Raw genomic sequence first — 27,672 nt, forward strand, 5'->3', positions numbered from 1 at the left:
ATGATTCATTTAAGAGCCAATTTCCCAATAAATTGGCTTTTTTGAGATAAAAAGTGTAAATTTATATTCAAAACTGAGTCAGTAACAGATCAATTCTTTAAAGTCGACTCAATTATTGTAATCTTCCCTTCTTTGTGATAGACAAATTGGTCAGTGACTATAAAACATATACATTTTTGTATGAGTTAATTTGTGTGTTGCCTATTCAGAAGACTTGCTCACTGTACAGGTAAAACTGTGCACTTCCTATACAAAACAACAAAATCAAACAACATGTTTAGTAAATCTGTTTAGTTTACATATTTTGCATACATTATTTGTTGAACTGAAATGTACTGCATTTATTTTTGTATTTGTTTCTGGTGGTGCAATATACAGGGTGTCCCGGAACTCTCTACCAATATTTTAAGGCATTGCTCCTGGGTAAGAAACATACCTAAATATCATATTTAAATTGTCCGGAAGTCCTTAGTTACTCACACAGCCGCCAATTTGTTTTTTCAGTTATTAATGTATTTCTAAAGAATGGTTAAACATACGAAATGGAAAATTTGCACAAACATTTATGACAACTAGACGAAGCTACCAAAAATTATGACGATTTTTCAAATTCATAAAACAAAATGGCGGCCATTTAAAGTTTTGTTTCTTAAATAACTCAAAACCGTTAATTTTACAAAAATTTTGCAAGAATAACTTTTTTAAGGCAATTGTATTAGAAATCGATTGACACCTTATTTTTTTAAGATTGGACGAGTATTAACTGAGATATGGCAGTTTTAGTGATACGTGACCGCTGGAGGTTAGTTGCAGCGCATGCTGAAAGCGGCCACGTATCACTAAAACTACCATATCTCAGTTAATACTAGTCCAATAAAAAAAAATAAGGTATCAATCGATTTGTAATAAAATTACCTTAAAGTTATTCTTGCAAATTTTTTTTTATTAACGGTTTTTGAGTTTAGTGTTTGAGTTCCGGTTAATTAACGGAAAAAACAAAATGGCGGCTGTGTGAGTAACTAAGGACAATTTAAATATGATATTTAGGTATGTTTCTTACCCAAGAGCAATGCCCTAAAATATTGGTAGAGGGTTCCGGGACGCCCTGTATATTTTTTTTAGTTTGTCAAGGCCCTCATCTATTACATCAGTTTGAATAAATTTCAAGGAGAAAATAACAAACACTGGCTTGGCAAACAAACAAATTTATTAATCACATAAGGCATAGTGAGTTTATTTATTTAAAGGGAGAGAGTTCAGCTAACTTACCTTAGAAAATTAAAGAGTCCAGAGGTTTTTAAATATACCCCTGGGCTCTTCAAGTTTTTCAGGTAAGCCAGCTGAAATCTGTCCCATTAAACAAACATAAAATTTATCTACAGTACATGGCTTTCCCTTTGAACATAAGGTACAGTGACTAGTTTAGGTAACGTTGTAGATCGAGGAATCACTCGTCACTACTTCGAGACGAGTCGGTGTGAGGTTCGTCATTCGGAGAGTCGGCTTTGACCTTGGCAAGGTTACCGAGGACGATGCCGAGAAACAAGATAAGTCCAACCCTCCTGTTTGAAACAAACTTCTTCCCACAGTCGGAAGGGTTGTCTATGTTGAGGGTATACAACTGTAAACACAACAAAAATTACACATTAGAAGTAATATATATTGAATATATATATATATATATATATATATATTGAAGTAGTATATATTGACTATACTTATACGAGGGTAGTTTTTTCCTAGTTAGCGTGTACACCGCAACGAGGCTCCTCGCCACTTACTGGCATCATTTGTGAACACAACGGTGCTTTTTGCAGCTCTGTAGCTGATGAATATACTTTGGCTATGTCAGGAAAATTTTTTAAATTTTGAATCTCCTGCGACACATGAGATTAGGTCAGAGATATGTTTTTTGGCTGCAAGAAGCAAGAAACATATCGGCTGCAGACATTCATTGCCAGATGATTGAAGTTGATGACCCTAATGCAATGAGTGAGGGTAAAATGTAGAAATGGAGAAGTTTAAAAATGGCTGTGAAAATGTATATTTTGGATTGAATTGTTTTTTCAGTGGGAACCCACACTTCTCACAGAAGAGACCACAAAGGAAAAAATATTTCACAGTCATTTTTATACTCCCTAACCCATTTCTGCACTTAACCCTTGATCATTGCATAGGGCTATAACCTTCAGTCATCAGACAATGAATGTTGGCATAAGATTGGTTTTTTGGAAAAAAAACGTATCACTGACCTAATCTTGCATGGCGTGACATTCAATAATTTTAAAAATTGTCCAAACACAGCAAAACGTACATGTTGGCCACAGAGCTACAAATGGCACCATTTTGTTCACCAATGATGCCTGTAAGCGAAGAACCGCCTCGTTTTGGCGTACACGTGAATTACAAAGCCATACAAAAAAATAAAACCATTTTTAAAAACAGCCCCTCACGTGTTACAAACATTAATTACCTACCAAAAATTTAAAATAAAACATAATTTTTTAATTTATTCTTATTGATGACGTTTTTATTTTAAATTTTGTTGAAACCAATGTGACCAGTTTCTTTATGAACAATTTGAATAGGCACGGAGTGTTGGCTTGTATAGACTTTGTACACTGACTGGTGGCCTAAGATGGCCGGGTGACACATCTTATGCCAGGCTGTGGCTGGAATTGTCAATATCATTGTTGACATATCAGTTTATACAAGAGAAAACCTCACCGACTGAATAGATTCCAGGCGTGAAGTAAACAAATGAGCATCGATAACTGATGTTTTCGATACATCAATGTTTTTACATTGATGTTTTTTCGTTACTAAATTGCTTAGTTTGCTGTTAAATGTAAATAGCCTTAATTCAAACCTACAACCTGCTTAAATTTATAACAAATTTAATTTCCTTATGAATTAACAAAAAACAGCTATAATTTGGTTACAAGTTACCACGAATACTAGAAAAATACCGGTATGGATCATAAACATAAAAAAATAAAGTTTTTGGCCAGAAAGTAAACAAAACCCTATACCAATAGAATTAATTAACATATGGTTTTGTTTACTTTCGGGCCAAAAACGTCATTTGTTTATGTTTATGATCCATACCATTGTTTATGTCCATTGTTTACGTTTATGTCTTGGGATGAAATATAAACAAAATCATTGCTGACAGTTTTCATGGACATTTACACATTTAATTTTTGTACGATAAGTCAAGTGACTTAAAATCATTTTCTACATTACTTTGGATAAATACCAATTAAAATGTGACTATTTTACAATTTGTTGTCACTTGAGAGTAACTTTAACATTCTGTCATTGTGTTATGTTGTAAGGTTCAATTGGCGGTTATCGACTTTAAGGTCTTCAAATCAAATCAAATTGTCTTTACTGTATCTCAAAGTGTATATCAGAAAATTGAATGGCGTCAAAAACTATATCTAAAACTTAACCTAATGAAAACAAGTATATGAGAAATAAAACACAAATTTGACATGTACGAACTCGTATTCTTCTAAAGCTTCAATGGCTTATGAGTCTTGGGCTAACGTGGTGTTGGCTCTTACGTAACCAAAAGTTTTAATTCGTCCACGGCTTAGAGATTCAATTTTATTTGCTACTCCTCTGCCCTGCGTGAGGATCACTACCATGTGATCACTGGAAAAGTGGATAGTGTGTAACAGGGTGTACCCATTTTTTACTCTTTTTTTGTTTCCAAGTTCCTTCAAAATTTGTTCCACCACTTGAGGTGTGAGATGGAATACTAAATTCAACCTTTTAACTTGTGCCAGTTTCCGCAATTGATTTAAACTCTTCTAGGCTCATATCAGCAACAAGAGGGGGTTTGGTTACAAAAGTGGTTTGCCAGTCAATCATATCAATATAATCTGTAGCATCAAAAATGATCTGAGGGGTTTGAATATCCTTAACCCGTTCTTTTTAATTTCACAAGCTTTCTGGATTCTTTTATGAGCCAAGACTCTAATATGTGTTCGTTCATCAGAAAGATTGCTAAGCCATGCTCAAGTTCAGCCAAGAATGCGTTTCTCTGTAACGTTGCAAGGACGACTTTTTTGTAGCTTGTCTTCCAAGTAATTGTTGAGCTGAATCATTTTGAAGCCTTAAGAGATTGCACTTAATTGAGAACCATGATGGTATTTAGACCTTCAATGAACTCTGCAAGCTTTCTTAGCTGAGAGATTGGGCCATCTGTGGCTACATACAAACGAAGAACTTGATTTGCCAGATTAAGCCACCTGACGTGCGAGATGTGTCCAGGTCGGACCAACTTTTCAGTACATGTGCCTTTTAATACGGCATTGGATATTTCATACAGATAATTTTCAATCAATAAAATATATCTGTATTGAACACATACAAAGAAAGAGTACATGAATGTGTCAAACTTATTTTAAATTTGTTTGTCTAATAATAAAACTAACGAGGTGTTAGCCCGTCCTACGTACGGGAATTCAGTAGTCAGTTAAAACCGTGTCCAATTCAGATCAGCTAGTTTACACATATAAAGACAAAGTTTCTTGCAGTTTTAATGTGAAAAATCATCTTGTAAACAGACGTTGTGTGACCAAATATGTTTTTATTCCATCATAGGCCTATACGATATGCATTTTAAATCCGATAATTTTACAATAAAACAGCAAAATTCCGCAATTTTTACGATGTTAAAATCGTTGAAGTGAGATTTGCAGCCGATTTGCACACTGATTATAAGTAGCCTACAGTAGAGAGAGTAATAGCATTGACTATCAGTAGGTATATATAGTCAATGGTAATAGTCAATTGAGAAGTGACCTAGTCAACGATACCACCTTCCATAGCATACCTGCTTCTTCCATAATTATTATCACCACAATACAACTACTATACACAATTTCCAGTAGGTCTGAATAGAAATGACCTAAAATAAAACGATAATATCCAATAAAATTCACAGTACACATAATTTAACTTTGGTGTCCTAACATCAAAACTAATCGTCACACCTATCCTTTATATCAATTTCACTGCATTAATTGCTAAATAAATAAGTGTAAACAAAGAAAAGTAAAAACAATAACAGTTTGTTTTGAAACAGCTGTTTGGTTCAAATAACATTCATTTGAAAAAAAGAACTGGTCACATGAAGCAGGAATATAAAAAATAAACACGCTAGTAAAGCTAATGACGTAATTGTCAATGTTTATTATCCATACCGTTATCAGTTCTATCCTTGATAATTACCCACCCTCATTGGATAAATGTACATCGTAATTTCCCATATTAGTTAATTTAAACTACAATATATTCATAGTTGAAATAAAAGTGATATTTTCACGTTTGGGGGCGCTGATATAGGCACCCCCAAACGTAACCACAACTGAACACGATTTCATAAAAAAGGATGGTTTGTCTAATTGCAGTATCCTAGGTCAATGTTGACGTTGTGTTCAATCTATGTCATCCATCTGTTTATCTTTGTATAAAACCCGGCTGAGGTTGTGGTGGTAATTTAAAATCGTGATTCCTGATTATTCTTGATCTTCTTTTTATGACATCAATATTTCCGGGCCTAATCCAAACAAAGTTAAAGCAGACAAACATTATTGTAAACAAAAAGCTACCATGAAGAATTAAAACATGTAAACATTGTTATTTTTCTAATCTTTCTTTGAAAAGTGTAGCAGTAAAATAATTTGAATTTATCCTTTTTTATTAAGACTCGTGTACAGAGCCTCGATTTGTACTGTGGTTTAATTAATTTTGGTTAAAACTGTGGTCTAATTATCTCTACTAATCTCACTTATTTCCTATAATCAATGACAAAATAAGAGTAAATAAAATAACCTCATAGTTCCATAGTTTATATTTAACCAGCTGTTAGTTAAAACTAATTATATTGCTCTAAAACGAATCGAAGATTATAAAGATTGCTTAAAAAATAATTTGAACATCCTAATATTTTACTATGTATATTTAATTAATCTGTCATCCTCTTACAGAAGAATTGAACGTATCAATGATTAGCATTACACATAGAATAAATAAGTCCACCCTAAGTATATCTTTATATTTTTATTCAAATGCTGAATTTGTGACACAAAAGCTGAATGTTTACAGCTGTTATGTTAAGAAAATTATTTTATGCCAAAAGCTAGTTTAGAATCTTAGCGTCGGCTGCTAGACTTTTTAAAAATTAAAACTTAACTTCTAAAAAACTGGGACCCTAAACTAAAATTATGGCTTCGACATTCCCTAGTTCTCAAAATTATCTTTCTTTCAACACAAAAATCATGAAAATCCGTCAAGTGGTTGATTCAGAATCGTGAAATAAAAAAACACTGTTTCGTTTTAATATTATAGATATATACAAGAATATTCGCTGTAATTTCTGTAATCACTGTAATTTAATGTTTCAGTGTTTAAAGCTGAGGGTAACTTGACACAAAGAGAAAAGCAAACTTTGAGTATTATTATTGTTAAGTACCAAACTGTTTGAATAAAACCAGTCAGTGCTTTCAAGCAAGGCATTAGACATTGTTAAACTTAGCTGTTCTAATTAGCTATTAGGCCTACTACTGTACAGAGTGGTGTCATTGGCAAAGTTTACAGAATTGCAACTTATAAGGCAAATTATTAATTGAAATAAAACTGAGGTCACACCTTCTTGGTCCATATGTTATGGGGTGATTATTTTACAATTGTTTTCAAAGTCAAAGTTATTGATCTATATGTCTTTGTTTTAAAGTTGCTTGCTCATATCTTCAATTTTTTTCTCTAAACATTCACTTTGTTTTTAAGCCTTTTCCATCAGCTTAGCTTGTTTCTTTCTTTTTCTTTTCTTCTTTCACCTTTTTACATTGGTATAGAGTTCTTCACTGCATGGACCATTGATGTGGTTATTTGCATGTTTTTTACACCTCCTTCTGCTTGCACTCCATCATAAACAGTTCTGAGCCCCAATCAGGGATGTTCTCTTAGGTTGTCAACCAAACACTTCTTGTTGGTTGAAAAACTTCTTTCCGCATGTGCATTGCTGTGGGAGGCATTCTTTAGCATCTTCGCCCAAATGTGGCCGACTCTTGTTTTTGACCTCCTGAAGTATTTGCGGAATGGTATTTGCAAGTTTTTTACACCTCCTTCTGCTTGCACTCCATCATAAACAGTTCTGAGCCCCAATCAGTGATGTTCTCTTAGGTTGTCAACCAAACACTTCTTGTTGGTTGAAAAACTTCTTTCCGCATGTGCATTGCTGTGGGAGGCATTCTTTAGCATCTTCGCCCAAATGTGGCCGACTCTTGTTTTTGACCTCCTGAAGTATTTGCGGAATGGTATTTGCGAGTTTTTTACACCTCCTTCTGCTTGCACTCCATCATAAACAGTTCTGAGCCCCAATCAGGGATGTTCTCTTAGGTTGTCAACCAAACACTTCTTGTTGGTTGAAAAACTTCTTTCCACATGTGTATTGCTGTGGGAGGCATTCTTTAGCATCTTCGCCCAAATGTGGCCGACTCTTGTTTTTGGCCTCCTGAAGTATTTGCGGAATGGTATTTGCAAGTTTTTTACACCTCCTTCTGCTTGCACTCCATCATAAACAGTTCTGAGCCCCAATCAGGGATGTTCTCTTAGGTTGTCAACCAAACACTTCTTGTTGGTTGAAAAACTTCTTTCCACATGTGTATTGCTGTGGGAGGCATTCTTTAGCATCTTCGCCCAAATGTGGCCGACATTGTTTTTGACCTCCTGAAGTATTTGCGGAATGGTATTTGCGAGTTTTTTACACCTCCTTCTGCTTGCACTCCATCATAAACAGTTCTGAGCCCCAATCAGTGATGTTCTCTTAGGTTGTCAACCAAACACTTCTTGTTGGTTGAAAAACTTCTTTCCGCATGTGCATTGCTGTGGGAGGCATTCTTTAGCATCTTCGCCCAAATGTGGCCGACTCTTGTTTTTGACCTCCTGAAGTATTTGCGGAATGGTATTTGCAAGTTTTTTACACCTCCTTCTGCTTGCACTCCATCATAAACAGTTCTGAGCCCCAATCAGTGATGTTCTCTTAGGTTGTCAACCAAACACTTCTTGTTGGTTGAAAAACTTCTTTCCACATGTGTATTGCTGTGGGAGGCATTCTTTAGCATCTTCGCCCAAATGTGGCCGACTCTTGTTTTTGGCCTCCTGAAGTATTTGCGGAATGGTATTTGCAAGTTTTTTACACCTTCTGCTTGCACTCCATCATAAACAGTTCTGAGCCCCAATCAGGGATGTTCTCTTAGGTTGTCAACCAAACACTTCTTGTTGGTTGAAAAACTTCTTTCCGCATGTGCATTGCTGTGGGAGGCATTCTTTAGCATCTTCGCCCAAATGTGGCCGACTCTTGTTTTTGACCTCCTGAAGTATTTGCGGAATGGTATTTGCAAGTTTTTTACACCTCCTTCTGCTTGCACTCCATCATAAACAGTTCTGAGCCCCAATCAGGGATGTTCTCTTAGGTTGTCAACCAAACACTTCTTGTTGGTTGAAAAACTTCTTTCCACATGTGTATTGCTGTGGGAGGCATTCTTTAGCATCTTCGCCCAAATGTGGCCGACTCTTGTTTTTGGCCTCCTGAAGTATTTGCGGAATGGTATTTGCAAGTTTTTTACACCTCCTTCTGCTTGCACTCCATCATAAACAGTTCTGAGCCCCAATCAGTGATGTTCTCTTAGGTTGTCAACCAAACACTTCTTGTTGGTTGAAAAACTTCTTTCCGCATGTGCATTGCTGTGGGAGGCATTCTTTAGCATCTTCGCCCAAATGTGGCCGACTCTTGTTTTTGACCTCCTGAAGTATTTGCGGAATGGTATTTGCAAGTTTTTTACACCTCCTTCTGCTTGCACTCCATCATAAACAGTTCTGAGCCCCAATCAGTGATGTTCTCTTAGGTTGTCAACCAAACACTTCTTGTTGGTTGAAAAACTTCTTTCCGCATGTGTATTGCTGTGGGAGGCATTCTTTAGCATCTTCGCCCAAATGTGGCCGACTCTTGTTTTTGACCTCCTGAAGTATTTGCGGAATGGTATTTGCAAGTTTTTTACACCTCCTTCTGCTTGCACTCCATCATAAACAGTTCTGAGCCCCAATCAGTGATGTTCTCTTAGGTTGTCAACCAAACACTTCTTGTTGGTTGAAAAACTTCTTTCCGCATGTGTATTGCTGTGGGAGGCATTCTTTAGCATCTTCGCCCAAATGTGGCCGACTCTTGTTTTTGACCTCCTGAAGTATTTGCGGAATGGTATTCGCAAGTTTTTTACACCTCCTTCTGCTTGCACTCCATCATAAACAGTTCTGAGCCCCAATCAGTGATGTTCTCTTAGGTTGTCAACCAAACACTTCTTGTTGGTTGAAAAACTTCTTTGCACATGTGCATTGCTGTGGGAGGCATTCTTTAGCATCTTCGCCCAAATGTGGCCGACTCTTGTTTTTGACCTCCTGAAGTATTTGCGGAATGGTATTTGCAAGTTTTTTACACCTCCTTCTGCTTGCACTCCATCATAAACAGTTCTGAGCCCCAATCAGGGATGTTCTGTTAGGTTGTCAACCAAACACTTCTTGTTGGTTGAAAAACTTCTTTCCGCATGTGCATTGCTGTGGGAGGCATTCTTTAGCATCTTCGCCCAAATGTGGCCGACTCTTGTTTTTGACCTCCTGAAGTATTTGCAGAATGGGCAAATTCATCTGTTTTGAGAAGTTCTTTATACTGCCATGAGATTTTGTCCGCTTTTGTTTCACTTATCCAGTTTGAATTAACAAACTCTTCAACAATTTTGTCATATAGTTCCTCACCTTCAGGCTTTACAGCTACTTTGGAGTCCAGGGATTATAAATATTTTGTCATCTTAAACTTCAATGGAGAGCGGCTCTCTACCATACCCACAAAAACTTTCAATGCATGAAAAGCTTGTTTATGGAGTAAGGCTATGTCAACATCTTTGGCTTTGTTAGATTTAGAAATCTCATTTTTTTTTAAAGCCTATGTCAATTCTCTTATACAGCAAAACATTTTCTTCTTTGTCCAAGCAACACCGATTTTCACTTTCTCAGGCTTCACGAATCTCCTCAAGACTGTGAGGACCATGATAAAGGAAAGGTAGGAAGGCCAATCTGTCTGAAATTCCCTCATAAAAGGTCCTGCTTCAGCTGCTAATGTTAAAAAATGCTATCTTTGGTCCAATAAGAGGATCATTCAAATTGTCAACCATGGTTTGGAATGATGATGTCTGATATTTTGGAGATTTTTGGACCGAGTTTTTAAGTTAAGGCAGGATTTCTAATGCTGTTTGAGCAACATCAACATTTTCAATCCATATAATAGCGCAAAATTTCTTTGGAAACTTCTCATACTTTGTTATCTGAATGAATTCCCCTTGCCGAGTAGGTGAATATTTAAAATGATTGTAGGAAGCTCTTAGAAACATAACAACTATACAGCCTCTTGAAGGGATGGTGTTTTTAAAGGCATTATGGATAGTATGTAGTCCGTACAATCTGAAGTAAATAATTTTTTTCCCACACCTTGCTCATTCAAGAAAACTTTCAAATCTTTCAATAGTTTAATATTGACGTTAGGACAATCCATGGACACTTGCAGCAGATTTTATACTTTTAAAGACTTAATTGACGATAACAGAGCTTATTGCAGGTCTATTGCCGTTCCTGAATTTAGAAAAGATTATGTTAAATATCTAGTGCTGGTTTCTTCTTTGTCCTCATTCTAAAACCTAACACAAACATATATTTGCTGTTTGTTTGAAAAAAAATTCAAAGATTCATCAAATAATAAAACAAAACTGGAACAATCTTTCAACAGGTTCATGAGGTTGTTTTGAAAGTATGGTGCAACACCAAATACAATAAGTTACTGTAAACCATTTTAGTTTGTTGTAGGCCTAACTCCAATTTTGCAGCTATTGTGACATGTCAAGTAACATTAATTTCATTACATCTACTCCTGCTACGGCACTTTTGAATGACTTGTGTGATGGCCAATATTATTTCAGCTTTGGTATATACAATGATTCAAGATGGTGGGAAGTACAAAGTTGACTAAATGTGGTACTTGTAATAAAAATGTTACCAAAAATAGTAGAGCACTCTCGTGTGGTGGTAAATGTTGTTTATGGTTTCACAGTGACTGTATCGGTGTAAATGATGAAGAATATAACTGTTTTGATATGATGATAAGAATATGAACCTGCCCTTCCGCTGAAAAGAAGAAGGCCTATCACAGGTTTCGGATTTACTTACTTTATGTATCTACTTAGCACTTTTAATTGGCTTAGTTTGTATACAATTAGTGATCCTTCTGATTCTGTTGATTTTTTCCTCTCATCATTTGTAGCGATAGTTGATAAGGCTTATCCTTTAGTGCAAAATAAGGTTAAGTTGGGTAAAGCCAATGCACATGTTAACAAATGGTATACCACTGAGTTACACAATCTCAAAAGCTCATGCATTGAAATTTACAGTTCTCTAAAATTAAGTGGCTGTGCACATTTAAGAAATGAATACAATCGCCTTAGGCGCATGTATAAGTTTAAACTGCGAACAGCGAAGAGTGAATATTTTTCTAACATTGTAAATCAGTCTGCAAACAAACCAAAAGCCACTTGGTCTATTGTTAGCTCATTGACCTCTGTAAACACTAAGCCTAAAGCATTTTTAGGTAATAATTTGACATCTGAAGGTTTTAATAATTTCTTTATTGACAAAGTGAGTGATGTTGTCTCTAGTATTTCACCTAGTGTAAATAGTCATTTAGATTTTCTGACAAATGTTGACAAACCTTGCACACTGTTCAATTTTTCACCAATTAGTGTTGAGAATCTTTATTCTATTATTATGGGTATTAAGAATAGCCAATCACTAGATGTACATGGTTTGAATGCAATAATCATCAAACAGGCAGCTCAGTTTATATGTGAACCGTTAGCCTATGTTATTAATTTATGTATGCATGCTGGTGTTTTCCCAAGATCATTAAAATATGTGAAAGTAGTACCTGTATTTAAAAAAGGGAAAAAGGACAGTTATGAGAACTATAGGCCTATTAGTATTGTTAGTATTGTATCTAAGGTCTTTGAGATTGTTCTCAACAAACAAATCGTAGCCTATTTTGAATCAAATAAGATATTTTCTTCTTGTCAGTTTGGATTTAGAGCCAAACATAGTACAATTGAGGCAGTGCTGTCACTTGTTCAGATTAGTTCTGAGGGTCTAGAAAAAAAACAAAGTGTTGGTTGTAGATTGTTTGACCTCACCAAAGCGTTCGACACTGTGTCCCATTCCATACTCCTTAGTAAACTTTCCTTCTATGGTGTCCAAAACCCTAGCCTATCTCTCATTGAATCCTATCTTGGAGATAGACATCAGGCTGTAGTGGTTAATGGAATTATGTCTAGTTTTAAGTTAGTCGAGTACGGGGTGCCGCAGGGCTCTGTTCTGGGCCCGTCATTTTTTATTATTTATATTAACGACCTTCCCAATCAGGTTCATGATGGATTTGTACATCCTTATTTATTTGCAGATGATTTGGCCCTCTCTGTTATTGAAAAAAGTGCTGAATCCTTGAGAGGTAGACTAGATGACACCTCTAATACCATAAACGACTGGTGCTGTGCTAATAGTCTATGTCTCAATGATCAAAAGACTCTTGAAATTCTTTTTACTTCTAGCCGTCTCAATGCTGCTAAAGCAAACCCTGTTAAGTTTTTGGGAGTTCATCTTGAGCCTGGGTTGGGATGGGAAACTCACATTGACACTGTTGTTAACAGAATATGTAGAGGTATTTTTCTGCTTAGAGTTTTGAGTATGATTGTTTCCATTGATGCACTTGTAACTGTTTACCATGCTCACATATTTAGTCATTTATCCTATGGCACTATTCTCTGGGGTAACCACTCCTCCGTTGTTAAATTACTAATCCTGCAAAAGAGAGCTGTACGTATAATGTGTGGAACTAGGCCTAGAGCACACTGCAAGCCTTTGTTTGTTCAGTTAAAACTACTCACTCTTCCAGCTATTTATGTTTTGGACTGCTTAATTTATGTGAAAAAGAATGTCCACAATTTATTGTTATGTGAAAATCTACATAATTACTCTACTAGGCAAAAGAATCACATATTTATTAAGTACAATTATTATTCCAGGACCTTAAAAAGTTTTGAGGTAACTGCACTTAAGCTGTACAATGTTCTTCCTACTGCAAAGACCTGCCACTAAACAAGTTTAAAGACAGGATTAAACACTTTTTGGTTAACAGCCCTATTTATAACACTTGTGAATTTTTTGATCTGGACTATTCATTATTGTAGACCATTGCTGACTGTGTAGCCATTTTATGTAAATGTACCTTGTAATTTATGCATGTATGTGATGCATGATGCAGACGTAATTTATTAATTTATTTATTTCTTGTATGCTACTTGACTTTTATTGATGTGTGCGTTTTTGCAACATTTTGTAATTATTTTTTTTTTGTGACGAGACTGATAGCATGTAATTGTTGAATGGTCAATAAATTCTTGATTCTTGATTCTTGATTCTTGATTCTTGATTCTTTTCTAACTCTGGGAAATAAAGCTATTTGGATGTGTGATACTTGTAGGCAACATAACCTTCAAAGTCGTGAAGGTAAGAGTGTTCAGGTTCAGACAACTACTATTTTTACTGACGAAGATCTTTCTGTTAAAGATCAAATAAAACTGCTGACGGATCAAATCTTCACAATGAGTTTAAATCAAAAAGAGTTAAGTGAACAACAAGCCTTAATGAGAAAGGAAAATGAAGAACTGCGATCTGCTATTGATTGCCAAGCTAATGCCATTAGTGAACTTTTAACCTATGACAAGGGCTCTAAGCCTTCTTTTGCTAGCAAACTTAAGTGTGGTTTAAGCAGTCAAGTATCGACAAATGAAATTACACCAGTGGATGATATAGGCCTAGGCCTAGAACCTAATAAGACCACTTCAAAAAAAAGCGATGGTTTTGAAGTATTCATGTCGAAGAAGAAAAGAAACGTCAATAGTAGAGAAGAACAACGTAGCAGCAGTAAAGTTGAAAGTATCAATAAGCCTAAGCCCATTTTTGGTACTAAAACCGGTGGTTCCCCCAAATTAAAGGCTGTGAGCAAGCGTTCTTGGGTGTTCGTTTCTAGGTTGGATGCTAGTGTGACAAAAGACAGTATTGAGTGTTACTTATCAGAGAACAGTATCAAGGACCATGTTTGTACCGAATTAAATACAAGATATGACACTTACAAATCCTTTAAAGTTGGAGTTAATGACTCTGAGCTTGAAACTGTCCTAGATCCAAATTTTTGGGAAGCAGGAGTTCTAGTGAAAGAGTACATGCCAAGAAGACACTCAGCGAGAAACGCCTACAATACTAGGAACTTCGTGCCACGGAACTTGTCTGCAAATAAGGAGCCTTTAAACTTGAATGCTTATCATCAAGACTCGGGACCGTAGAACGAGAACAGTGTGAATCGTTTCAGAGTATTTTTAGTAGGCCTACATCTAACAGCTACGTAGCTAATACAAGTGGACAAATAGTAAAAGCTTTGTTTCTAAATTTTGAAGGTATTTCTGGTAAATCAAACTTTCTTAGCCTTATGACGAAACAACATGATTTAAGTATAATGTGTTTCAGTGAGCACTGGAAGAAGGATGACGCCATACAGTACGAGGTGATTGATGGATTTTTGCTGGCTGCAAGTTATTGTAGGAAAGAACATGTCAAAGGTGGTGTAGCTGTGTATCTCAGGGATAACCTATCTTACGAAGAAATAAATTTAAATTGGCTCTGTGAAGAATTGACATTTGAAGTAGCGGTGGTCAAACTTTTAAGTTTAAAGATAATAGTAGTTAGCCTATATCGATCGCCTCAAGGAGACCATAACCTCTTTTTGGATAAACTAGAAGTACTTTTAAACTGTTGTCTATCGAATTTTAAGTGTGAAGTTTACATTGGCCGTGACTATAATGCACTTTTTGACGTCACAACAGAACGCCCTACTGTTATTAAATTTAAAAATCTGTTAAAAGAATTTGGAATGACATATATTAACACTCTTCCAACTCGAGAAGATGCGTGTCTAGACAATGTCATAAAAACCCACCGAACTCAAGATTACAATATGGATGTAGTAAATTGTTTTTTCTCTGACCATTCGGGTATTACTGTGACCCTAAACGTGGAACGACGTGCAGATACGCCCAACTCCAAAGTTTCCTATGGAAGAAGTTTATCTAAAAAAAGACTCAATGTTTTGAGACAACACTTGTTTATGGTTGATTGGATGCAAATTCTCCATGGAGAGGAAGAAGCTGAGTCCGCTTTTAATAAGTTTTTTAAGGTTTTTTATGGTATTTTTGATGAAGTGTGTCCTCGTAAACCTTTGAGAAAACCTACTATTAACCGAAACGAGCCTAAATTGAACTGGTATACACCTCAGCTGGAACATCTAAAAAATACCATGATGGCCTTCAGAACTATGTTCCTTGTTCAGCGAAGCAACTTAACCGAACTGGCATATAAGAAAAGCAAGCAGGTTTACAAGGAGGCGGTTAATAAAGCTAAACTTAATTACAATACTGAATACATAGAATCGTCTGACAACAAGTCAAAGGCTGCTTGGACACTTGTAAATAATCTAAGGAGCAAGAACGTCAAGTCACCAGAGATCCAGATTCCCCCAGAGGAGTTTAACTCGTACTACCTTTCAGCTGTTCAGGAGGCCAGAGACAGCATCATTCAACCCCAGACTACTGCGCTTGACTTCATGGAAAATTCACCTTTGCCTGAAGAAAACTTCAAATGGGAGGAAGTGTCATGTGCAAATGTGCTCAGTGTCGTGAAAAAAATGAAAAAATCTAAAAGTAAAGATATCTTTAATCTTTCTAATCACCTAGTCAAATGTGTAATCGAGTCCATTTTGCTTCCTCTAACCTTTTGTATTAATTTGTGTCTTAAACAGGGTATTTTTCCCTCTAAGCTTAAAATATCAAGAGTGGTCTCCCTGTATAAAAAAAGTGGTGAAAATCTGTGCCAAAGAGTTACCGACCGATTTCTATAGTACCAGTTTTAGGCAAGGTTGTTGAACAAGTTGTAAAACTCCAGGTATGTACCTACTTAAATCAGCTGAGCCTAATTAGTGCTTCACAATTTGGCTATCAGATGGGTAAGAGCACTACGAGTGCAGTTCTATCAATTGTTGATGATTTAATCAGTTGTTTTGAGGATCGAAGCCTTGCTCAGATCACTGCCTGCGACCTGAGCAAGGCATTTGATTGTGTCGACCATTTAATTCTTTGTCAAAAGCTACAGTGTCTGGGTTTTCATGGCGTTCAGCTTGATTTCTTTAAGTCGTACCTGGAAGGTAGATTCCAAATTATAGATGTTGCTGGTAAAAAGTCATCTGCTTCTCATGTCAAATTTGGTGTACCACAAGGTTCTTTGTTAGGGCCTATTTTATTCCTTGTCATGGTAAATGATCTGCCGTCTACTATTAAGTCATCGAAAACCATCATGTTTGCTGATGACACATCTTTCCTTACAGTAAGTAATGATTTGCCAACTGTGAATGGTATTGCTGATGAAACTCTTAATCAGGCTGTTACATGGTTCAGAGCTAATGTTTTTAAACTTAATGAATCAAAAACACAAAAGGCAATATACTCCTTAAATAGTAGACTTGCTTATTCAGATGAATTTGTTAAGTGCATTAAGTTACTAGGGGTGCAAATAGATTGTAACTTAACTTGGAATAGCCAAATAGATTTAGTTTGCAGTAAATTGTCAAAAGTTGTATATTTGTTAAAAACTTTAAAATTTTACGTTCCTGTTACTTATTTATTGTCTGTTTATTATGCTTTGTTACATTCTTTGTTAGACTATGGTATTATTTTATGAGGAAACTCTGGCAGGATAACTGATGTTTTGTTGTTGCAAAAGAAAGCTATTAGGATAGTAACAAACTCAAAGAAAAAAGCTCACTGTAAACCTCTTTTTACTGAAACTGGTGTTATGACTGTTATCTGTTTGTACATTTTTAGGTTATTGTTATTTACAAAATCAAATTAATCAAGTCTTGTTTTTAATAATGACATCCATTCCTATAACACTAGAAGTAGTAGAAATGTTCATATTGATCAAGCTAGGTTAGCTAAAACTTTAAGAAGCCATTCATGTGTACGTGTTAGACTTTTTAACCATTTGCCTTTAGATAAAAAATGTTTGCCTTTTCCTAGTTTTAAAAAAGCCATTCACCTTTTGCTAGTCAACAATCCTTCCTACTGTATTAAGGAGTATTATGAAAGATGTTTGAATCTGTGATTCTGTTACCGGTAATTGTTTTTGTAGGTAGCTGTGTTATTGTATATAGGCTAAATCTGTGATATTTAACCCCTTAACCACCACGCACGAGATATCTCGTGTTGATGTAATCAGCTGTTGTGTTTTATTTTTAACAGCTCACTTCCCGCCTTATCTCTGATATACGTACATAAACAAGTTGTTGACAGTGCTGCTTGACTAGTGCTGAAATCTGGTGGATTTTAGTGGTATTATAGGTCAGTAATGGTCCCGATCAGTTCCGTTCGTAGTTTCAGTAAAACTTGTGCTTGCGGAAGCTTACTTAATGCTTACGTACATTATGCGTGTCATTATAATTGTGTTTTTTGGTGGTTATTTACTTGGTAGTGTTGAATGAGTAGTAAATATTAGTCGTAATGGCTGGTGACATGCTTGAGGATGACGATTTATTAGAGTTGTAGACTTTATTGTAGGCCTAATTTTTATTATAGGCCTAACTCAAGAAACCCCCGAACCCCACCCCCCCCCCACAATCACAAATTTTAGTAGGGTATTGTTAAAGCTTAATGTTTTTGAAGATGTCTACAAACAATATTGATAACTATTTTCTTTAGAAAAACAACTGGTACAGTTTATTAAATCACAAGTAAAAATCGTCAAAAACGGCAAAAATAAGTGGCAATGGCGGATTTTGACTAGGCTACTTAGACGGCGGTTAAGGGGTTAATTTTATTATTTTTATAATTGTACTTGACAAGGTCGTATGCACTGTAAATTTTGTGTTCTTAGACCAATAAATCTCTTGACTCTTGAAAGATATCTGCTATTTTGTTTTAGGCTATACATAAACATTTTTATCTTTGACATTTCATTTTACCTTGTTAAAGCCTGAGTTCTATTATGTAGTTTGCTGCAGGGTCTATTGCTGATAAAGCAATCATGACTGCCAAAAAAAGATTATGACCTAAAGTTAAGAAATCTTAAACAAAAAGCCATAACCAACCATATTGCTCAAACACAAAATAAATCCAAAACCTTGTGGAATGTCGTAAATTCTGAGCGTAAAACCAAACAATCACTCGAACACAAATTTCAACTAAAAATAGACGGACAACTGAAAGAAACTAAAACTATAGCAAACCATCTCAACCTCTCTCAGATTGGCGAAAAAAACCCTAACCACAAATCAACAGTCAAATCACTCACCATGCATATATACCATGCCAATTTCAGTTTCAACCCGTAACCATCAGAGATGTAAAAGAGATGTAAACCCAATCTATTCTGTGGAATGATGTCATGGTTACTTTGTCTTAAACCGACCTTACTTCAACCCGGATCACCGACAGTACTACAGGTAATTGTAAGAAATAAGCCCTTTTATTTGTAAAAATACAAGATTATCATTACCAAAGAAGGGTCAATTTGGTTAAGAAACGACAGTATAGATGTGGAATAAATAAGGAAGAACAAATCTATACTGTTTGTTTTTTAATCAAATTCATCCTTGTTTGGTATTGATGATCTTATACTTCATGTACTTCTCTGACTTTCGATTACATTTTGGAAATTGTGATTTCAGTAAGTCACTGAAGCAAGTGGGAAAGCTAAGAAGTGATTAATTCGGGTGAAAAGTGCATAGTACAGGTTTATGGCCCGAGCCAGTCCTGGGAAAGGTGAGTAGACAGCTTAGATTAAACAGACTATAGTAGAATAAGGAGGATAGCAGCTAGCTTACCTTGAAGAAATGCAGCTAGGCCAAAGAACATACAGGAGTCACTGAACACACAATATTTTGTCCCCTGGAGGACTTTGTCAAGTCTAGAAGAAGTGATTATCACTTTCTCTTCACTTGACTAAGTTCCTTTACAGGACAAAATATTGTGTGTTCAGTGACTTTTCCTGTATGTTCTATGACCAACCTACACTTCTTCAAGGTAAGGTATCTGCTATCCTCCTTATTCTACATACGAAATCCTGACCTACAGCTTTTCCTGGAACAAAACTAACCATACTAAAAAGGTTTGGTCATAGACAAAAAAAATTAAATATAGACCGTCAGCCGTGCTGCGGTTGCCATAGGTTCTGGTGCACACCGCTGGGAGCGCTATGTAGTTACGGCGTAAACACCACGTAACTACACGGCCCTCCCAGCGGTTTGCGCCAGAACCTAAAGTAACCATGGTAGGCAACCGCAGCACAGCTGACAGTCTATTTAATTCTTTTTGTCTATGGTTTGATTTAGTTTTTGATAAGAACATCTGGCTTATCTGTACAGTGGGTGAGTCTTATCAATAGGAAGAACATTTATGCACACACAAAATGAAAATATTTAATGGTCACTTATCACTTTGTTAATCACAACAAAAGAAAGATTGTTATGGAGTTGTAGGATGCAGTATTACCAACCATCTATGTTGGCAACACAAACACAATTAATTTGATTAACAACTTTTGCAGTGACTTTTTTTGTGTTGCCAACATAGAGGGTTGGTACTACTGCATCCTACACCACCATTACAGTCTTCCTTTCTTTGTGATTAACAAAGTAATTGGTGACCATTAAATATTTCAATCTTGTTTGTGCATAAATGTGTTTCCTATTGAGAACACTCACCGTACAGGTAAACCTGCTCTTTGAATCAAAATTTTTAATAAAAAATATCAAACCTGGGTCAGTAAAGGATTGATTCTTTCAAGAATCAAGAATCAAGAATCAAGAATTTTTATTCATCGTTAACGCTATGTACAACACATGCAATGGATGAACGTCATAATAGTAGCCTAAAGTTTACAGGCAATAAGGCTTGTTGTCGGCTCTTTTGAACCGACACACCAATAAATTGGTATTTAAATTTTTCATTGTAAAAATGGCATCCTCTTTTACCTTGCATTTGTCTGTCCAAATGGGCCATAGAGGCCTGTGTGTAGAACGTAACCAGCAAAGCAAGGGATGACCCGATACAGTATAAGGGTGAACTGTACTGATACAAAGTAGTGACAGGTACGAGGATCCGAACTCACGAGATTGCTGCCTTGGTCCCGAAGACCGAGGCGCTACCGACTGAGCCCTCGACCCACCAGGTAAGTTAATAATTTAATTTCTTTAAGGTTAAGTTTGATTGGAAAGGGCTCATTGCCTGAGAATTAAGGAGACAAAGGACAGGATAAGCAGGTTTACCTTAAAAATTGTAGACATACCACTGAAGTAACACAAAATAAGACACAAAGACAGTTTTTTTTTCCTGACAGGGTTTTCTTTGTGTCTTCTATTGTGTTAATTAGTGAAGTGGGATGCATACAATTGTTAAGGTAAGCCTGCTTATCCTGCCCTTTGTCTCCTTAATTTGTTTAGTTTGTTAAGTAAGGATAGTGTTCCACTGAACTGAAAAAAATCTAGTTCATCAGCCACTTAGGCCTTCCTTTAAGCTTAGTAGTAATTGTTCCTGAATTTGGTAAGGGGGAGGTTTAAGTCATAGAATATCCGTGAAAACAACAAGGTTTAGTTTGGACCACTATACCTTACAAGCGTTTTATCCCTTTGTACACTGACACTAACCTGATTGGCAAGATGTGCAGCTACTACAGCCACTGACGTGTAGTAAGGCCACGTCTGACCACACTGCGTTCCACTGAGCACCAGGCCTGTCAACATCACAGCACTGAAACCAGACAACACGGCCTTCGTGTTCTCTCCAAACTTGAGAGCTGTTGACTTGATTCCGATCCTGAGGTCGTCTACCTTGTCCTGAGAACAAATTTGAATGTTAGTTGTGAGAAGTTTCATATAACAATTACTGGTTCTTGAAATAATTGTAATTAAATTAAATTGCAGTACTTCTACATCATCTCAACATCTATCAGGACGCAAGCTGGGTCCAACATCTTGATGGTGGAACGTGGGGTCTCAATCAGGGCGGTCAAAATCTAGTCGATATGGTATGGTAAGTATTAGCTTAAAATATTATTTATTTTTTAGAAACTCTTCAAACGGTTTGAACGGCTTCGCATACTTTTATTTACATACTGTACAGTCGCGGATAGGTAGCTATTTAGTCAGTTAGAAAGAAGGTAAAAAAGGTTGAATTCAATTTTCAGACAAATTAGATTACCGAAATCATAAGAAATACCGGTAAGCAACTCTTTGTAATAAAAAAAAGGTTTTTTAACAATCCAATTATTGCTTGCTGATATAAACTGGATACTGAACACTATAGACTAGCATAGTGCAGTACCTGATGAGCGTAGATGGTATCATACACTATGGTCCAACAGATCCCTGCAGCGTAGAGTGGTAAACAGACGGACCAATCACAAGCTCCATGTACTGCCGACCAGCCCAATAGAGTACCCCAGTTGAACGTCATGCCTAATATGAGCTGTGGCCAGTACGTGACCCTCTTCATCAGTGGGTACAGCACCACAAGGCCTGCCAACAAAACACACTAAAAAATAGAAATCTTCCCTGGTAGAAAATGCTGTCGGAGACAGTAAAAGTATTCTAGTTTGTGTATAAAGTGTATATTTTTGTGTTTCTTGTGCCAGATTTGACTCTTTGTCATTCAGATTGGACTATTTTCCCTTTCAGGTAAGCATATGTTCACAGAGAAGTAAGGTACAGAGGAAACATTAAATGGTCTTTTAAGTGGTGTCTAGCATTAGTTGCTGAAGCTTAATAAGCTAAATCATATAGTTTATACTTGTTCACTAACTATAATTGAGCTTCCAATAGGCGAGGAGTACTAAAGACTCCAAGAAGACACATAAATCATGCAATATTTCGTCCCCATCGGGACTTTGTAAAGCATGGAGAGAAAGAGAGTTTACCAAGGTGAAAATCACCTTGGTAAACTCTCTTGCTCTACACTTTACAAAGTCCCCCGGGGGACGGCATGTTGTGTTTTTTGTGTCTTCTGGGTGTTCTACAGCCTACCTGTAATTCTTCTAAGGTAAGCTAGCAACTATCCTCTTAATTCTACAGCCACAACTCACTGGCCTACAACCTTAACTCGCACAGACAAAAACACTCCAAGAGTTGACTCTATTTAGGCCTATCTAATACCGAGTGTCCCATAATACTCCACCCATGGTTAATTTATTAAATGAACGGCTGCATATATTCAAAGCTTGTTGCCGGCAGAACTGTCAAGTTAGTCAGGCAGTTCTGTCGGCAATGTGTTCCCTGATTAAAGTGAGGTTATCCCACTTTTTTAAAACCATGGTTTTTACCCCTAACCTCTGTATATTATTTATGTCATCTCTAATGTGTATCATGTTAAATGTCAACATAATTTCTACGAAACCCATCGGGTGGATCCTATAATAAGTATTTGGTCTCCCTAAACTTCCGACTGAAGATGGACCTACGGGTCCGAAATTAATATCGGACAACCACAATAAGGATTGTTAAGGTAAGAGTTAACATTATTAATTGATTATATAAGCAATCCAGAGGCTAAAATGATTGAGCTTCTAAAAACATAACTAAAATAAAATAAAGCACTTTACGGTGAGATTTTGAAATTTACCACCCTTCCCCAAAATAAGGGTTGCTGGGAGTAACTTGAGTTTTTAAATGGCAACAATCAAGTAGCACATGATTTTAAAGACCTTAAAGGAAATTAATGCAGCAAATCCAACTTTGATACGACAAGTTTTCAAAAAGTTGAGAAATAATAGACATTAATTAAACTGGAACTTTACATTACATCACTAAGTGATGGAATGTAAAGTTCCAGTTAAATTAAAGTCTAGCATTTCTTGCCATCACTTTTTAGAAATTGTCGTATCAGAGTCAGATTTGTGGCATTAATTTCCTTTTTTAAAGCTCTGTAAAATTATGTGCTACTTGATAGGGGTTGCCATTTAAAAATTAAGGTTACCCCCAGCAACCCCTATTAGGGGGTGGGGGTAGAATCCCAAAATACCACCAAAAAGTATTTTTAATTACCCTCCTAACATGTATCGAAGCTAGTTTGAATATATGCAGCCATTTTAAAATTAACCAGGGGAGTATATGGGACACCCTGTAGATTAAGTATGATTTTCATTAAACCAACGGGTTTTGTTGATATCGAGAGTCTATTTTACCAAAAATTACTGGTTTACCCACCTAGAGAGCTCGCCCCCAGTAAGATGCTGTACCAGTTCAGTTGCAGCAATATGAGCAGTCCCAGGCCTAACTGACCGCTGAGGAACACTAGAGCGTCCCACTGGGACAACTCTCCGCTCACCAGCGGTCGGTCCTTAGTCCTGGCAACCTGCGGTCAAACAAACGTTGTTAAAACTTACAAACATTACTTAGAATCTGGCTTACCTGTTTCATTCGTCATTAGTCTAAGATTTTTTGACCCTGAATAAGTCTTTCAAACTTATTAAGCAGAATTCATGGACAATCGTCTGAGGTCGAGTATACTTGACAGGAAGGAAATATCTTTGTCTTCAATTTCATGTTGTCTAGTACTTACTTGTTGCAGAGCTAAGGAAGCGGAGTCAAGGACATCAAGAAACCTGCTTTTAAAAAATACAAGACAAGATACAGGTAACTTGAAATACACTAGAGGTAACCTGCCCTCTAAAAAAATGAGTTAAAATGTGTGTGTACTGCCTTCATGTAAACACGGCTTTATAGACTCTAGGTAACTCTATCCCTAAATGAAATTATTTTGACAGAGAAAGTATTGTGTACGTTTTTATATTTATTTATGTTTATCACCATGATAAACTGTATTTTATTGAACACCCCATCAATATTTAGATCAAATTAAATGTGAAAATATTACAGTAATTACTTTAATTTCTGATAGCGCTTGCACACTATTATCTAACACAGGCATTCTAGGGTTGAGTCTGAGCTTACACATTGACTATAGTCGGGACCACGTAAGTTTGCAGTTGGTGGGAGCCAATCACAAGACAAGGCTAGTGCGACGTTACCACATCGCCCGTTGACAACACTAATTAAAATATACTAAGCAATATATTAAAATCAGCCGTTATTATTAGATTTGGCAACACCGCAGGGTTCCCATTGGTTCATTCAAAACCATATGGTAAATAGGCTCCTCCCTCAACTGCAAACTTATGTGGCCCCGACTGTAATTTGATCGTTCCCTTACATGCGTTAAACCAATTTCAATCCTGTCGAATAACAAAAGTAAATTTGAGTTAAATGTACTAATAAACTTGTAACGGTATTTAAACTAAGATTATTGATTAGATGGATGTGCAGGACAATTCCAGGGCGACATTATAGCATACCAGTGATTATTTTCTACTTTACCGGAATAGTGGACGAACAACCCAAACTTATCCTCAGCCTACTAAACACTCACTATGCTAATTTGTAGCAAGCACAAAACATCTGGTGAATTTCATCTGACGACACAGTTACCTATCACAAAAAAGCCATGAATTCTGACACAGATAAGTTAACTATTTTCCTACATTTGATTTTGCTTAATAAATTTTATCAACAAGGCCCTAACTGCGTAAATGAATTGCTTCAAGTTACCTTGCCATCAATGTCCTTGTCCCACATGTCGTTTATTGTGCAGCCTGCCCCTCGCATGACCAGAGCTCCGGCTCCAAACAGAGCAAGAGTATTTAACGGTGGAAGACATCCAGGGGACGCTGCCATCGCTATACTCCATCCACACGGCCAGAACAGTAACCATGTTCCTGAACAAACATTAAATTACCGTGTACCTACTAAATAATGTTACGAGTTAGGAATATTGAATGTGTACTGGTGCAATTACCTGCTGTCAAGTGATCAGTAATTGCACCAGAACACGTATTGATCAGTGATTTGGAGGATTAACTCCAAAATAAAGAAATATTGTAACTTAGAGGGTAGAAATTAAAATGATTATGGTTGTAATATCTACCGTAACTGTCCATTTGTGGCAACATAAAGTGTTTTAGATTAGATTAGGAAGGTAAAGTGTAGGTTATAGTCAACCGGGTTGTTGTTATAACCCATTTATGTTTAGTGGTAAAAATCTACGACTTTATTTGTATATATGTTATACACACACACACACACACACATATATATATATAATTAAGAATATAGTTAAGCCGGACTAATTATATATATATATATATATATATATATATATATACTAGCTGTACCCACGGGCTTTGCCCCGTTTTACTTCATAAGTGAGCTCGTTCGCATGGCTCAATCAAGTCCTGGTTGAAGTTCGTTCGCTACGCTCACTCACCTTTAGGTTGGAGCTCGTTCGCTGCGCTCACTTGCCTTCAGGTTAGCTCGTTTGCTACGCTAACTCGCCTCCAGGTTGAAGTTTGTTCGCTACGCTCACTCACCTTTTGGTTGCAAATTAGCTGTAGTCATAAATAAAAAAAAATAGTGCTGCACCCTGTTGGTAATCCTTGTAACTTAAATGCTATTGCACATCATAGAACTGAACCAACTTGTTTAATTGAAACAGCTGTTAATATTCATTAATTCCATTTAAATATGAGTACTCATAAGGTTAACATGGGAAACTCCAGAGCCACTGGGGCGGAGCCCGAGAGTCCGATCAGAATAAAAATAGCTTAGTTTTCCTATTTAATACCTAAAGAATCAGTGTCCCAAATTTCAGCCTCCTAGGTAAATGGGAAGTGGGAGAATTAGTGATGAGTGAGTGAGTGAGTGTGTCAGTGAGGGCTTTGCCTTTTATATATTTAGATATATATATATAGGCCTAGGCTATAACTTATATATACATATGTATTACCTACATTATATGGCTACTGTACCGGTATATAATATAGGCCTAGGTAATATGAATTTAAACAGAGGGTGTTTTTGGCCTCTGGGGACCTCAAAACAAAAAAGTAAATCGGTCCTGGGTCTAAATTAGGTCTTACCATGAGACCGACAACAATAGCTTAACTTATTCCAATATTGGTAGCCTAATTTGCTACGGTACAGTAAAATGAAACTGTTCTAAACTTACTCAACCAAAATTGCTCTGAGTTCATAAATCGGCTCTATAAAAGGTACCGGTATGTGGAGAGGGCCGGTCATGGTTTATGGGGATTCGTGATGGCATGTCCTTTGAAGGTAAAGTTAGATTAGGTATAGGTAAGTTTTAGTAAGCGTAGGTTATAGTTGACTGGGCTGCTAATCATATTATATCCATTTTGTTTTTAGCTATTGGAGTAGTTGCTTGAACAAAAAGGCAACGATTTGAAAATGCTCGCATTTTTGAAATTGTTTCCTCTTGTTTTAAGCAACTACCTACTCCAATAGCCAAAACCAATAATACAATTAGGAGTTGGATATCAAAGTTCTGCACTAAAATTAGGCTAAATGGTTTAATCAGACGTAGGCTTACCAATAGGTCTGTCTAAGCGCATCAACCTTAAATAAGGTTTTATAGAACTTGACGAGTTTTCCACTAAGTATGCAGGAAGGCTTACAATTGTTCTTGTTTGTTCACTTTTTTTGGCTGACAGTTTCACATCTGAACTAAATCTGCACAGCTGGTTTGTAATACTTTGGTTTAAACTAGGCCTAAAAGGAACTTTGAGCAGGTCCGCTTGATGGTTGTTGTACCTGTATATAGAACTGCTGCTAGTGTTGCATTCATTTTTCTTTCTCTTGCAACACACTTGAAAAGTACAAATCCTTTTATCTACAATCGAAAATAAGTTCCTGCACAAACTGTACTGATACATACACTTTGATAATGGTCTATAATTTAAAACTGAATACATGCTAACTTAGTTTTTACCGGAATAAAGCCCCCTAGATTAAATTAAATCACAGATAAAAACTAGTTCGGTTGTTAGGTAAACAAGGAATTCCCATTTTTTTTATAAATATAGGGTTAACTTAGTAGGCTATTAGAGTTACTCTAAACCACATCTTTTTGTTTTTACACTTCAAACCTTATTTTTACAAGTCATAGCCTAGCCTAATCACATTGTCCCACCTATCTTCCCATTTTGTATTCCTTCCTTTCTTCAGAGCATTCACTAGTTAAATCTTAATCAGTATTACATAAATCTTTAAAACAATTTGACATAAGGTATAATTAGAGTGATATCATACAAATTCATATACAGTAAGTTATTGTGTAATTGTGTTGAGTTGAAATTGAGGTTAGTTTGAGGTTAACTTTTTTATTCGAGCTTAAGCCAAACAGCCAATGTTTTTTTTTTTTTTTTTTTTTCCTTATTCTGATCTCTTAAGGCTCAAGGCTTGGTTTCTTGTTTGTTCTGCAAGTCTGCGTTCTTTTTTTTCTCTTCTACGCATACCATTGCAATGCATCGATGGTGGGCAACTTTTGGGATCCCTCAGAATAG

At 36.3% G+C, this 27,672-nt stretch overlaps 1 protein-coding gene across 1 annotated transcript; it reads right to left on the reverse strand.

Moving 5' to 3' along the window:
- Positions 1 to 1,189: 1,189 nt before the first annotated feature.
- On the reverse strand, positions 1,190 to 27,495 carry LOC128987289 (4-hydroxybenzoate polyprenyltransferase, mitochondrial). The gene is made up of 6 exons (XM_054408057.1): positions 26,700 to 27,495; positions 24,863 to 25,029; positions 23,462 to 23,609; positions 21,585 to 21,778; positions 20,909 to 21,097; positions 1,190 to 1,621 (listed from the first exon to the last, which is right to left on the reverse strand). The coding sequence occupies exons 1-6, from the start codon at positions 27,079 to 27,081 to the stop codon at positions 1,448 to 1,450; spliced, it is 1,254 nt and encodes a 417-aa protein (XP_054264032.1). The 5' UTR covers positions 27,082 to 27,495; the 3' UTR covers positions 1,190 to 1,447.
- Between the last annotated feature and the right edge of the window lie 177 nt (positions 27,496 to 27,672).

The sequence above is a fragment of the Macrosteles quadrilineatus genome, unplaced genomic scaffold (assembly GCF_028750875.1).
Source record: "Macrosteles quadrilineatus isolate MER2022 unplaced genomic scaffold, UCM_ALF_1.0 Scaffold_2__2_contigs__length_208266976, whole genome shotgun sequence".
Classification (NCBI taxonomy): Eukaryota; Metazoa; Arthropoda; class Insecta; order Hemiptera; family Cicadellidae; genus Macrosteles; species Macrosteles quadrilineatus.